Source organism: Pagrus major, chromosome 11, assembly GCF_040436345.1.
Source record: "Pagrus major chromosome 11, Pma_NU_1.0".
Classification (NCBI taxonomy): Eukaryota; Metazoa; Chordata; class Actinopteri; order Spariformes; family Sparidae; genus Pagrus; species Pagrus major.
The window spans coordinates 25,238,682-25,254,579 of record NC_133225.1 but is presented as its reverse complement, the minus strand read 5'-3'; the positions used below and the strand labels follow the sequence as shown (position 1 = coordinate 25,254,579).

General features: G+C 41.7%; 1 protein-coding gene across 2 annotated transcripts in view; it reads left to right on the top strand.

The window, feature by feature from the left end:
- Positions 1–15,898, top strand: part of ror1 (receptor tyrosine kinase-like orphan receptor 1) — a 142,383-nt gene that overhangs the window by 91,042 nt on the left and 35,443 nt on the right. The window contains exons 2-4 of one of the 2 annotated variants that reach the window (XM_073475827.1): positions 3,458–3,520; positions 12,012–12,302; positions 12,591–12,624. In XM_073475827.1, coding sequence (XP_073331928.1) covers positions 3,458–3,520; positions 12,012–12,302; positions 12,591–12,624 — 388 coding nt within the window. The remainder of the gene's footprint in view (positions 1–3,457; positions 3,521–12,011; positions 12,303–12,590; positions 12,625–15,898) is intronic. The other variant, XM_073475828.1, reaches the window with a different exon arrangement.

Below are 15,898 nucleotides of genomic sequence, written 5' to 3'. Positions count from 1 at the left end.
ATCACAAAAGAAATATAACTTCCTGAAAATACCAAAATTTCCTCTCAAAATTATGCAGCTGTGCCTTCTCCTTATCATTTTTTTTAAACTTCCTCATGCTACATCCTTCCCTCTTCCCTCCTTCCCCTCCCTTTATAGTCCCATGTCCAGCCCCTCTATTGAACTCTCACCTGGCTGCACTTGGCTAGCTTTGTGTTAGTGAAGCTACTGAGCTGCAACGTCCCCTCTCCTCTGTCCTTTGTAAAGCACAGAGCTCTGTGTTTCTTTGAGCCTATCCGTCCAGAACACGGAGAGAATTCAGACCCACCTTGGGGGCAAAGACTCGCTATAATACACTGTCATGTTAGGAGCCTCCACCAACGGACCAGCAAGTCATTTTGGGTCCCACGACACAACTCGAAAGCGTATGAAAGCACAGGATAAAGGTTTTCTCATAGTCAAAAAACAGACATCAGTTTAATAAAGAGAAAACATAAAGCTCCTGTCAGTAAGATAGTAATACTGACGCTTTGGGAATGTAGGTTAGGCTGCCATCCAAAGGTAGTGGGAAGTTGGGAATGAGACTCAAAAATGAACATCTTGCTCACAGGAACTTAAATGGACACCAGAGCTTTGACTAATGGAATCTTGTTATCCCGGAGACGATACAAAATGTATTTGGGGCAAACAGAGTTTTGTTTTCTGTGTTGAAATTGGCATTAGGAGAGCAAGTGAGCTGTCAGCTGCCAGAGAGCAGAAGAGTCCCTGCGGTGTGTTTTTCTAAACAAGCCAACAACTATGGAGCTAATAGCTTACAGCTAGCTGAGCTGATCGAGCTAAACCCACAGCAGGACCGAGAGTTTCTGTTCAAAGGGAACATGGAACTGTTACCTTGAGTTTAATGTGACAAGTAACAGTTACAGTAAATAAATGTACTGAAGTACTTGAGAACAGTTCAGAGGTACAATTAACTTGAATGCTAATACTTTTAAATAACAAATACAGGTGATAATAATAACAAAGTAAAGGAACGACATGTTGATTTGAGGACGGTCGAAACTGTTCCTTAGGGACCGCTCTGGGATGGTGCTGAAAAACCTTTGAGCACTGAAAACACTGCTATCTATACAACACGTCAACCCTCCTGTGTTACTACATTTCTGTAACCACCTGAAGCATAACTCATAAAGCTGCTAGCCGGGTTGTTTTCATCCTGTTGCAGAGCCTCCAGACTCCCTCACTAACAGGTGCAGAGGCCCAAAGCTCATGCTCATTAACACAGCTCATTTCACAAGCACCACCACAAAGTCGTTACCATCCTGACACAGCACGCGTGAAACAACACATTATCACCCAATTAGCATGACCCCATGTCAGGCGCCTGTTTGACTGCAGACTTTCCCTCCTCACACACCCCGACTGTCACCCTGCACACCACACACGCAACAGTAATGCTTTAATTCGTAAAATCATCATTAAACTATTATTTTTTGAAGTTCTATTTAAATTCGTTGCTAGAACATGTGCACGTCCAGTGTGCTCAGGGAAGGTTAGGTCTGCAGATAAGTTTGGGTTGGGTAGTTTGTGAATGTGAGACTTATGACCTCAGTTGGCTGGCAGCCATTTGCTCATTCATCATGTTAAACTATCCCAGCCTGCACACACTGGGTTCAGCCTGAAAAGCAGAACTCGTTGTAATTGTGGGATAATGTAAATGCGCTGAGTGTTCGTCAGTCGTCTGGTGTCCAAAGAATAACCAAAGATAAAACTGTGTCAGGTTCCATCCTTGTCAGTCCTGCATGTTTAAGTCCTGCACAGGCTCTTTCACTTGTCAGGAATCACCTCCTGACCTGTGGCAGGGCACACTGAAGCCCATTTTCTGTCTCGTCTCTCCTGAAATGAAAAACAGAGGGCTGCTCTGTCGTCAGCTGGTAATAACGCAGCATTAGGTCCACATGGCCCGCTGATAGGCTGCCTGTTATACATTCAAACCTTTGATCTACACTAGCACAGACACAATTCTATCACCGCTGTTGTTTTGTATTTAAGATGGAAAACTCTGAAAGCCTGATGTGTGTTTGTGTCTGTATGCAGTCTTGCATATGTAGGAAAATGGCTCCAACATTGTGGTTGTTTATATAATGATTAATATAATTTAAGCAGCAAGCAACCGTGCATGTCTTTACCTTGTTATTTGACTTTGTTAGAGGTCTGTGTGAAAGCAGTGTGTCTGCTGTTAATGTTTGAAGAGTTTGTTCACATATACAGACACAAATCCCATTTTAAACCAAAATTAGTATGCGTGTTAAACATGGATAAACCTGCTAAAATAGGCAATTGACTCCCTTCCCAATGCCAGTGGATGAGTTCGGAATAGCCGTGGCCAGAGGCATTATGTACATATATCCATACGTTTGTCCGTCCCATTCTTGTGAATGCAATATCTCAAGAATGGCTTGAGAGAATTTCTTCAGATTTGGCATAAATGTCCACTTGGACGCAAGGAAGAACTGATTAGATTTTTGATAATTCTTGTTCTCTGGTGTGTCGCACTTGTGTCGCTGAAAGCACCGGAATCAGGCCTTCGATTCGCCAACATTCAACGATCATCATGACGTTGGAAAAGGTGGCATCAGGTATCAGGTTCCCATCACTGCCGATCAGAGCTGGAGCCGATAAATACCTGTGAAGCAGAGTCATTTGACCACTGAAGATAAAAGCCAGATGTTAGTGGGTGTCAGCAGGTTTTTTAAGTCCAGAGTGAAAAGCGGCAAAAGTGAGGTTTCCAGATGTGTTTAGCATTGAGCTGGTGATTGACCTACTCTGGTCTGATTGAACAACAAGGCATTTTCATGGCTTTAGACCTTTAGACAGGACAGCTGAAGAGTGGGGGAAGACATGCAGGAAAAGGCCACAGGCCAGATTTGAACCCTCGTAAGGACACAGCCTCTGCAGATGGGGCACACGCTACAAACTGAGCTACAGGGGTGCCCCGTTGGACAGCTATTTTGTCTTGTTTTCACTATACTGGCACTGTTTGTAGCTTGTTTAAGTTTTAACTGTGACAATCATTTTTTCCTCTGTTTAGTTTTGATTACTTTTATGTTGTCATGAGTCAGAGTAGATAATAAGTGTGTTTCTTCTTGCCAAGGCAATCAAAACGCTTGGTTGCAACTCTGCATGTCAGAGGATATTTGCATAAAGTGAAACCTCCCTCAACTTCCCCACTCAGCACCACTGGATGACTCAAATCAATGATCAATTCACAATGAACAGCATCCTGTGGCATTTCCAGTGTTTGATTCTGTATTTGCAAAGGGGGCTGAAGCTCACAGCGCATCATTTTTTTCACTCACTCTTCCACATTTATTCTAATTGCAGGGTTCACGATCCATCGTTTGAAATATCAGTGGAAAGTTGGAGGGCCCCAACAGTCAGAAAACATGCTAATAGTCTTCTCCATTTCCTCTGTTTACAGGGTCTGAGTTTCCCCAAGACCCCAGTGTGCTAGCTACCACTTCATGGAACACCTCTAGTGATGGTAAATGCACACACATAAACACACACCCACACAAAGCATGACTGAATTTCAACACATCTCTAACAAACCTCTTCCCAGACAGCCTGTGATAGCTGTGTTAACACGTCTGTTAAAAGTAATGCATGATGTTATGTTCACAGTGCAATTTACACACGGTGCGTTGAACTGTGACCCCACATGTGCTTTCTTAAAATTACATTAAATGACGTGTTAAAAAATTACACATGAATGGTCACCTTCAGCAGACCAGACAACACCCATTGTCCCAGTGTAGGCCAGTGTGGAGGATAATTGGAGGAATGAATTACACATTGATCTACTCAACATGTGGGAAAACAGCCACAGGTGCACTGCATTTCCATTATTTCCACTGACCTACTTTTAGTTCTCTCTTAAGCAGCCATTAAGTGACCATCTTTTAAACCTTTTGCCACATATAATCATCAAAGTATCTTTAGGTTTGACTTCTACGGTGATCCCCTTATTTCATCAACTTGCTCAGTTTGTCTCCAACTCTGCCAGACATCCCCCTCACATTTAGCACACATACAGCAGTTATGGAGTGTTTTGGTGTGAAGTAAAAACCCAAAGTTGTTTGCAGATGTGCTGCAGGAGCAGATCACCTGACAGAGATTGTAATGGAGCTGTGGTTGCAGACATTGAAGCACACTTCATGTCTTCTGTTACAGGTAGAAATGTCCTTCATCTGCCCGGATTTCTTCTGAAAGAGGCCAGAGAACTTATAGCTTCAACTTGTTGCATTCAGTAGTTTGTCAGAGAAAACAGCCATCAGAGATCACCAGACCTCGACCATAGATGGGGTTACTCTTAATATAGGATGTTGGCAGAAAAGCAGCAGTGGCAACAAGCTTTTATCAGTGCTTCATCATAACCTTCTGTTGTTGTTCTTGTCGTTTGTTGTTTGCTGCTGACCTTACCTGACATCCTGATGTAATGCCCCCTCTGCAACCATTCTTTGACTAATCGATCAGTCAGTCGACAGAAAAATATATTCTGATAATCATTGAAATAGTTTTTCATGCAAAAATGGCAGAAAGAGCTGTTTTTAGCTTCTCAAATATATAGAGTTCCTGCTTTTTTTGTTGTTTTCAATAATATTTTACTGAATTTCTTTTGGTTTTGGACTGCCGAAAACATTTAAAGACATCACCTTTTAGAGACCAGACTAATCGATAATGAAAATAGTCAGCAGTTGCAGCCCTACTGAGGATGCACACAAAGAACAGAGAAACGGTGTTAACATAAAAATATCAGTGCTTTTGTACCAAGCTAGATTTGTACGTGCAGGAGAGAGGATCCTGCAGCGAGCTGATGAGCTCATGATCATGAGGAGTTTCACATTCCAACAGCGGCTCCTGCATTTGACAGGCTTGTTGGAACAGACTAATCAACAAGTCAGATTTAACATGCATGCCACCTGGTCCAAAACCCCAAGAAAATTGACTGTGGGATGCAATATGCAGATGAAATTGCCTTTTAAGCTGCTCGGTTCTCCCACACAGACTTGGTTAGCTTATTCCTTTCCTTCCTTGATCAAAAAGGATTTTTTTCCAGTTGATTAAAATTATGTCTTTTGTGGTGAGGATGGTCACGTCTCCTAGAGCTGCCCAGGTTTAGATCAGCAGATCCTGGCGGCGGAAGGATTTAAAACTGCTGTTCTCCTGTCAGCGCCGCAGGAACTACTGAGTCAGAACCATAAATGATTCTGGTTCTATGGTTCTGGTTATACTCTTAACACTGTTGCCCAGAGTTATCAGTCAAATCTTGCCCCTTCTCCTCGGTTTCCCCTGGGCTTGGAGAGCCGGCATCCGCCTCGTCCCCCACGAAGATACCCTAACTTGGAAGATCCTCAACATGAGACTTTATTGAACTTGACCTTTATTCCTGCTCTCTCATTTTGTCTAGTTTGTTTAATTCATCTCTAGCGAAGCCAAGTCTCCCACAACATCCGTCCCACAGCCGATTCTGTGTACACAAAAACACACAGGCAAAAAAACGAAGACGGTAGTTTTCTGGACATGATGGAGCGGTTTAGTCAAGATAATGATTATGGTGACAATCAAGGATGTTTAAAAAGTCATAAATATGATGAGGAGCATTTCCAAACAAATCCTAGAAACAGCTTTGTTTTTCCAAAACAACATAAAATATGAAAACCTACAAAGGCCAGCGCTTACCCATGTGTTCACAGTAGTGTATCTGTGTGTGTGTCATTTGGATCTCAGCCCCATGACTAACATCTGCTTCTTATCTGATGGATGGATGGTGATTGCACCACTTGTTTTGTCTGCAGGCAGGGAATGGTTTTGATTGACCAAGCAGACAGCATTCAGGTAGCATGGCTCTATCAGTATGCATCAGTAGCAGGAAGTTATCATGCTGAAAGAGGCTCATTATTGGGCTGAAATCAGGGGTGATGATAGTTTACTGAACTCATTTTCCTCTGGGCTTTATTTCAGTCTTTCTGTGTTTCTTTCTTTCTCTCTTTCTCTTTTTTTCTTTGTTTCATTTGATCCATTTAGCTTCCCTCACTTCCTTTCCCCTCTCTCTCTCCCTGTTGGAGAGCGACCCAACTTTAATGAAATTCACCTTTCGCCATAGCTGGCAGTGCTACAGTCCCAGCTCCTCAGTGTATCCTCAGAGTATGTTTAGTTAGCTGTGCGGCCACTCAGGTTTCTGTGCCTGCGTGGTGCTGAGAGCAGCCTGCTAGCACAGCTTTACGCCCGTGTGACTTAGTCAACGTGTATCCACGTACAGATCACAACGATGCTGGTGAAACGAAAAGGTATTGTTTAACTCGTCCAGTTCGGAACATGCAGAGTTTGTGTGTGTTGCGGTTGTGTGGGTGTGCGTGTGTTTACGTTTGTGTGCCTGCGTGTGAGTGTTTGATTGTACAAAACCGCTGCGAGAAAATGCAGGCTGATGACAGGGCACCATTTAGTCGACTGCCACATTAAAGGGACAGTCCGCAGCAACGGTTTGAGTTTCACAGTACTCCTGGTGCCAAATACCACAACACTCACCACGAGACGATTACATACAGAGTGTCTTTGTTACACAGACATTGGCAGGACATCCTCCTCTTCTTTCTATTCCTCCTCTTCACCTCAGTTCCCATCGTCTCCTCTCGTCTCTTCCCCTTCTTCTCCTCCCCACTGCTTTATTGTCAGTTATTATAACAGCTAATGAAGTGTGCAGGCGCACAGCTCCAAAGACCATTTTCTTTTCCATCAACTCAACTAATGAGACGGTGATAAAGTGACCCACTTGCCTTTGGCGAAGCACACTTTTATAAGCGAATCTGTTCTCATTTAATATATGAGGTGCTTTTTGTTTTTAGATAATACAGTCAGACTCAACAGGCGCATGAAGGCGGTGAAGTGTTGCATCACCATGTAGGCAAGATTCAGTTCACTGCACTCATAGGCACAGATTCCCAGCAGATCCCTCGTGACTCCGTGTTGATGGTTGGGACATAAAAAAGATGAAAACACACGCCCACACACAGAAGGAAGCATGCACACACACTGTTTCACACCCTCATGAAGACAAATGTATCACCAGTAGCAGTGACCTCAGGTTCTACCAGTGTTTCACACGTCTGTGATCAGTGTCAGCTCTGCATATTGAGTATGGGTGTTTGTTTTTCTGTGTGGAAGTGCGGTTGAGGGAAGTGATGACTTGGTGATGAGTGTTGTAATATTTTTAAATATTATCAAATATTACACACAGTTAGACCCGACCTAAAACCACGTATCTCAGAGTTTGGGGATTTTTACTTTGTCAGATATCATGCTTCTACAAGACTACGGCATTTACAACCCGGGGACGCTGTGTACAATGTAAATAAAAGCAGAATACAATCCCAGCCTAACTGTGTTTACTGACAACAGTTTAACGAGGTGTTCCTGAGCCCATGCAGTGTTATTCTTTATACCATAATGTGTTTCCTGAATGACTGAGCCTTTTGAGGGTGCCTCTTCATACCCAATCATGATACTATCACCTTTTACCTTTGGAATGTTCAAAACAGGTGTTTTATTTTTTTTTTAGCTTTCCACAACTTTCTCACTCTTTTGTTGCCCCTGTCCCAACTTATTTTAAACAATGTTGCCAGCATCAAATTCAGAATCAGCATATATTTACAAAAATCAATGACGTTAATAAGGTAAAACATTAAATATATATATTGTCGTTTCTATTGTTTTAAATGTAAAGGTGAAATATGTAAGAATTTAAGTTTAAAACATTCAAGAATTAACTAAAATTATCAACAGAATAAAAACAAATAAGACTTTTGGGGTTATTTTAAAGACGTGTAAAGACCACTTCTTACATATTGCAGGATTAGCAAATTATCACATTCTGTTTTACTTATATTTGACCCAGCATCACAACTTCTTGGGAATTCAGGTTGTATATCATTCATTTACCCAAAGCACTTTACAGTTAAACCTCTTACACACTCGACCATTTGGAGGAATTTAGGGTTCAGTGTCTTGCCCAAGGATGCTTCAACATGAGGACAGAGGGGGCTGCGTATTCAGCCATCAATCCTGGGATTAGTATAAAACATGCTTTACCTGCAGGTTGAGCTGAACTTTTAAAGAAAGGAGGACAACAATAAAAGCTCAACTGGACACTAACAACACAGACCAAAATGACAACCCCATCTCACCATTTATCACAGCACCAGTTTGAGGTAGAGCCGTATCAGCAAAGGTCAACACAAAATCTTAATAATCCTGTTATAGAAGCAAGAATATATCTTTTATTTTACTGCAAAATGGTTATAGCAGTAAAATAAATGATGAGATGTTTAAATATGAGACTTGCAGTACGCTTTTTTTCACTGAGCAGTGATGACAAATTGTTTCACACTTAAAGAAATGGCCCATTCTGAACTTAAAACTTTCATTTTGCAAGGAATGTAAGTTGGTTAATGTGACAATTTCAGAGTAAACAACACACTGGAGTGAAGTGCAATGAAAAAATATTTTTGCTTGAAGAAACTGGCCCAGTGTCTTCCATCTCTGTCTCTTCCGCTTGTCTCGTGACGTTTAAAGTGATTATGAATGTTAACATAATCAGTCCTGACAGTTTAAATGGAGAATTAAAAGCAAAACAGCTGAGTAAACAAGTTATGAAAAGAAATGAGTGATACAGATTAACTGTCGAGGCTGCTGCACTCAGTATTTTCTTTCAGTCAGTCTCTCCCACAAACACACACACACACACACACACACACTCGTACACACCGTACATTTGTGCTTTTGCATTCCCTTCTGTCAAAGTGAGCTTCTTAGGTCATAATCATATCAGAGTTTGACCTGACTCTCAATTATGAGGAACCCGCTTACCCAACCACTTTTATTATCAGATTTTACCTTGATAATCCATTTTCAAGGCTTGTTAAAGCAAACGGATGACACAAGAGTCTGTGCCAGTGTATTAAATGTTCTTTAAGTGTGTGTGTGTTGTTGACTATGTCTGAAATTATTGTGAAAAAAAGAGTAAGTAGATGAAGAGAGACGGGAAAGGGGGAGAATGAAAGTGGGGGATGTGGGATGGATATTCTGAGTCCTGGTATTTCTAATATGGTCTTGATGTTTTGATTTATATCAGGTCCTGACTTCAACAAAGACTTGCTGGAGGTTTTGTTCTGATTGCTGTGCTGTAATGTGGAGAGACAGGACTGTACAAATAACAGACTGTGTGTGTGTGTGTGTGTGTGTGTGTGTGTGTGTGTGTGTGTGTGTGTGTGTGTGTGTGTGTGTGTGTGTGTGTGTGTGTGTGTGTGTGTGTGTGTGTGTGTGTGTGTGTGTGTGTAGAGAGAGAAAGGAGGACAGATAAAAAGTGTGTGAGAAGGGAGAGAGTTGGTGGTGCTGGTGCGGTCAGTGGTGGGAGTCTCCTCATATTGTCACACACTTGTTAGTACCACATTGCTATGTTTAGCTTAGAGGAGCTTTAGGGAGGACAGTGTGTGTCCGTGTGTGTGTGTGTGTGTGTGTGTGTGTGTGTGTGTGTGTGTGTGTGTGTGTGTGTCGTGCACTGCAGCAGAGGCTTGAGTGCACACAAACAGAGGCCGTATGCCAAGAAAAACCAAATATGCCCACTTCTCTTTTTCACAAACACATCGTAGGCGCTCGTTTTACACACCTCATGACGATATGTCAGATGAGCTGCACATACAACCACAAGGTATGCTGCTATGGTGACGGAGAGCACCAAGTAAGCGCACCAGCATGCTCCAACCAAAACGTTCACTACAGTTTATAACATGATCTTTTCACCTTAATCTGTGAGCTAGATCGCTGATTGTTTGAGCAGTTATCAGGCATCGTGACCACCTCAAACTCAACGTTAAAAAAGCTATCCGGCAGAAATTTGGCCCCATTTTAAACTTAGATGTGGCTAACCAATTCAGGGTTGAAATTTGTTAAATTAATTTGTGTAATCCATACAGTGTCTGTCAAGAAAAAAGTGTAAATGGATTTTGAAGAAATACATATGCACACGTACTGCACTGGCAAATGGGAGAGGTTACTTGAAGTCATATCTGTGTGAGTGCGTGTCCAGCACAGAGCAATAACAACACAGAGACCACACCCGTCTTCAAAGGCCTTTGTTTTAATCTCAACTAAACAATTATGAATTTTCTTGACTGCATCTGGCAAGCTCAGGACGCTACCGCGCTGACAAAATCTGTACACAGAAACAGAGACGTATAAACACCTGTCACAGTGCTCAAAACTGCTTCTGTGGTAGTTCTCACTAGAAAAGGTGTCTCCAGGACCACATTGTGCCATGATGACACACACAGAGACTCACAAGGTGACACCATTATCAGCCGACACTGTCGTTAGCAGTAACTTAATAATCCCTCTAGGAATAGGTTGTTAATTTTAAACAGTCAGTTGTCCCGAGAACTGGTTATTCTGACCAATTCCAGTAATCGTCATGATTATCTCCCTTTTTCATGACAACATTAGAGTCACTGTCAGGAGATAACTTTTCAACTAAATCGAATTTTGACCTCAACAAATTCGCTGTCTTGGAGATGCATGAATGTTTCTGTTGACATAAGAGGAATAACTGCCTGACAGGCTTAATTCAGGGCAGAAAATCTACTTGCACACACAGCATCAAACCCTCGATTAAAGGAAGGAATTCAATTGTAACATTTCTTCCTACCTGAACTATTACATACCAGTGTTTCGATCACTTTTGAGTTTTAGTATTGTTTCTCCTGCTGACTTTCTTTTACTGTAGTATAACTACACTTTAAGGTCCGGTGCATAGGATTTAGTGGCATCGAATAACCCACACCAGACCTTTTAGCGTACTTTTCACCTTAAATGACAGAGGATAATCAGATAAATTAGGAGAACAAGACAGAGAGCAGCTTTGGAAAAGACAGCAGTGCTCTTACGTCAGGAAGACAGACCGGGCCACTGTGAAATGTTTTTGTGACCTGTGTGACCAGAATACCAGATCACAAAGATATATTTTATGTTTGTGAACAACGTAGTATGTAAAAAGTTACGTGGTCTCAATGCAGGGATGCCTTTCCTAATTACTAAAATATTTAAATGTGTGGGTGTCTGTGCATATCTAAGTGAGCGCTTCTGTTTTTACTCCTAAACCTCTCCATTCACACAAATTGAAGCTTGTGTGACTTCTATTTGCGATTCCTCTGTATGTGTTTTTCCTCCTTTGTTTGTTTTGGCCGCTTCGTGTAACCAGCAGCATTTCTGCATACCTAAGATGGGTTTTGGGGTTGAGGAAACTTTCCAGAGGTTTTTGTTGACATTAACACCAATGTTTTCCCTGCACATTAAACTCTTAGGTGGCCCTCCAGATTGTTTTTTTCTGACCACCTTCAGGAAAAATGTGGTCATGGAGATAACCAAGCAAAAATGTTTTGCTTTGTCTTTTCCAAACCCTTCTGAATGACAATGATGGGGTATCCACAATGGTTTTGGAAGCCTTGTGCTCACTCAGTTTGTCCTCATACTCACAACACAGGTGATGTTGCCCTAATGAGCTCAGACACAAGCTGTGGAAAACCCTCTGGCATCTTGCAGCCATGATGAAAAATAAAATTAGGTGTCACCACAGTGGCAACCACAACGTAACTTGCAAAACCAGACCTTGAATATGTGTGTCTGAAAACACAGAATTGTTTTACCACTACTTTTCATACAGCAGCATGTTTTTTTCTTTTCCATCCGGCTCTTAAGAAGCATAGAAGGTGTTGTTTGATTTATACCTTAGTTCTTGGCCTTGTGTAATACAATATTTTCCCTCCCCTTCTGTCTTTGTGTCTCTAAATCATCTCACTCCTGATGTTTCTTCTCACTTGGCTCCCCTTTTTATGCATTTGTCTCCTTATTCCAACTCTCTCCTCGCTCTTTATCTCCCTTGAATTCTTTCCTCTCATCTCTCCTCTGCCTCTTTGTCTTCAAAGGGCCCTTCTTCATCCGCCTTGAGGCTCCCATGAACAACATCACCACCTCTCTGGGCCACACAGCCGAGCTCTTCTGCCGCGTGGCCGGCAACCCGCTGCCCACCGTGCGCTGGCTGAAGAACGACGCCCCGGTGGTGCAGGAGCCGCGACGGATCTCGTACCGATCCACGCCTTACGGATCACGCCTCCGCATCCGTAACCTGGACACTACTGACACAGGCTACTTCCAGTGTGTGGCCACCAACTCCCAGGGCACCGTGTCCACGACGGGCGTGTTGTTCGTCAAATTTGGTAAGAGAATATAAAGTCTGTGCATCTAAAGCTGCTAGCGAAGCATTTTCAAACTTACTGGCAGGCAAATTTCACCATGAAGCAGCTTTATGTCGAGTGTTTTACGCACTCACTCAGACAAACAGTCATATTTTTTCCTCCCTTTTTTTTCCTGCCACGGATCTGGCTCCTTTTAGCAACAGTCGTCTTGACTGATTCTTGCTTGTAGCTGGCAGCTTGTGCAGAGAGAAATCTGGGAGCAATATTGTTTATCCTGTTGTAAAAAAATCCCCTTGTCTTCTTTTCCAGATCCACTCCCTACACCTCTGCCAGGAGGGACAACGTAAGTTGCTTTTCCTCTAGCCATTTTTCCCTCTGTCAGTATGTTCGTGCTGTACTTCTCAGAATGCATACAGGGCGCTGTTTAACAAGTTTTTTATGAGTACTAATCACATGCGAATAGTAGCAGTGTGACATGCATTGTTGCTTGAAAATAACAGATATATACTTCAACAGAGCTCTTGCATGCTCAACATCTGGGTACATGGAAATGTCACGTGAGATTTGCCTCTTCACATTTGAAAATCACGTTTTTCAGTTAAATTGAATATTTTCACAAGTGACCGGCCTTTTTCACATATGAATGCAAATTTTCACATTTCAAATTTACATCATCACATATGAATTACATACATTCATATGTGGTTGGCTTTTTGTTACATGTGGATTAGAATTTCCACCTGTGGAAACAAAACATGGCACATGAAATCCCCCGATATTTGCTTTTTCACATTTGAATTCCACATTTTCACATATATTCACATGTAAGCAAACATTTTAAGGTGTGAAAATAAACTAATGGCACATGTGAACTGAGCCTTTTTTCACATAGGAATGGAAATTACCACGTTTTCATATGTGAATGACATACGTTTATCTGTGATTGGCTTATTTATTATTGGTGGTAACACCTACGTTTTTTTTTATTTGATTACTAAAACTTAAATCGCAGCTTGACGTTACCAGATTTCGTGAAATGCATCCCTGGATCACAATAAGGGAGAGAAAAAGATAAACTTATTGGATTTGCTGTTTCTACTGATAATCATTTGTTGGCCTGATTCAGTTGAGTCCATAATAGATACAAATTTCATTCCAGAGAACAGGACTCATGACTTGATAGATAAGCTAAAGAGAAAGTTAAGATTCAGTAAACAGACAACATGGCATTTATTGACGCTGGCGAGCGTTGAGCCACCCAAAAAGTCCTTTCCAGAATTTTCATTTCGTCATTACTCAATTTATAACAAGACTCAGTCTGTAATTTTCCATTTTATTGCTCCTAGTCTCAGTGTGGCTGTATGAATATTCAATATGAGCCTTTAAATCCATCTGACCAACCAGCACACCTCACATGGTTCACATTTGAATATAGACTGTGTACACTCAGAAACGGTCCACAGTTGGAATGTGGACTGGGAACAGGACTGTTCACCAATCACAACTCAGAGCTTTAAGCAGATGTTGATGTCTATGATAACACTATATGCAGTCACACAACTTGTATGTGATTAACTCTAAATGTAAATCCTGTGCCATTCATTTGATTTCAAGGCAATAATGAAGTTAGAATTAAGAGTAAATATCCTCAGTGTGCTTGTGAGTTTAGTTGAATAGCTCAAGTCTCCCTAAAATATTTCCACCTAAAATGAGCAGTAGAGAAAATGACCCACATCTGTCTCTCTGGTTTCTGTTACATAACCTTTTACAGCTGCCCAATTAGCTGCCAGCTGTTTGAATGCACAGCAAAACCAGCCACAGTCCTGATCTCTGAACACGAACATGCTCATCAAATCAAATAGGATCCGGAGTAGCAAATACAAGCAAGCGATACAAAATGTTTAAAGAAAGTATCAAAACATACATTCCACTCAAACATTTTTATGTTGTTTGTAAGAAAGACAGAGAATGTCCTACCCTGAAAACCACGTCCTACGGAGGGGAAAACAATCTGCGCTACGATATGCAACAGGGGCTGAAACGCTGAACAAATGCCTGTAAAAATGCACAAAATGCATTGTAGCAGCGATGTACCCTTTCTTGTGTGATGATTGTTAAATCGCAGAAGAAATAATTAAGCTAACAGATGGTGAAAAAATGACTTAACAACAAATATCATCACAGAGACATTTGACACTGACTTTAGAAAGCCTCTTGAACACACCACCTGCAGAAACAACACTTTTACCAACTGAAACAAACGGCCTCCCTGCTGATGCCTATTACCTGTATCCTGTGTTTTCTTCTCATGGCCCCCTGTTGGTAGTGCGCCCCACTACACAGCAGCTTTGTGGCATTTTTCTGTTGGTTGCTAGAAGGCAGAAGTGACCAGGAGGCTCCTTCATGCAATACAAAGTCAGTGGAGAGATGAGTTTTCCCCTCACTGTTGGGAGGGACCTAATGGTGCTCTGTCTCTAAAGTAATGCTGCGCCCAACTCCAACTTTTGTTTGTGTCTGGTGAGCTTCCTTTGCTTTGTTTTGACGTCTCCACAGTGTTAGGGGATAAAAACTTTCTCAGTTCGTTTGATTCTCGCAGGATCAGAGGAGTTAGGCTGGAAGATTTTCCCCAATGACATTATGGCAAGGCTCACTGCCACGCTCCATACGGCGTCCTGTCAAGCAAAACTGCTGGCACGAAGTAGATATTGGACACCTACTAAATGCACTCGCGCTCTGACACGACTGTATGCACGTACGCACACATTTTAGCACGTACGCGTCCTCCTTTTCAAACATCTGTTTCCACCATTCCTTTGTTTACATGTTTTTCATTTTCATTTTCCCCCTGTGCGGCTAAATTGCAGCTTGATTTGTAGATGAGACATTTGGCTCACAAAGAAATGCAATTTTCTCTCGGGAATGATCAATAAAAAGAAAAAATCAAAGACGAGGGCGATGTGAAAATACTGGTAATAAATCTAAATGGAAAAATAATTGTAGATTAGAACAAAGGAGGATGTGATTTTGGCTGGCTGGCAGGATTTATGATTATAAAATGTTTTCTTTTATCCAATTTCTCACATATGAAGAATGATTTAATAAAAAAGGGAATTTTGATGATTGAACTTCACCGTTGGAAAGATGGCCCTTGCACAAAACTGGGCTGTCTGTGCAGTAGAAAGATGCAAATATTTTTGAAATTGTTGCTACATGACCAGAGAAAAGGGGCAGTGGTATTACCTTTTGCTCAAAAGGTAGAAAACCTACAACAACCAGGATGCACTGCACCGTACCGGACGAATAAACACTTCCCACTTTGTTAACAAACAATATTGTATTACAACGAAACCGTCTACGAAAACGTTTAAAGCGACAAATGGACAATGAACAGGATTGTGGGTCATATTCGATCAGTACTGTCTAGTTTAGGTCTGAGTTTTTTCAGCGTCCATTTTCACAGTAGAGGAACAAACGGCGTTGACTTCCAGTTCATGACTCTATTGCAGCTAAACCGTATGATAAGATATGTTTCTGAGAGCTTTTTTGGCGAGAAATAGGCCGTGTAGTAACAGAACCTTGGTTTATAGTTTATCAGCACTGCCTAGTTTAGACAGTTT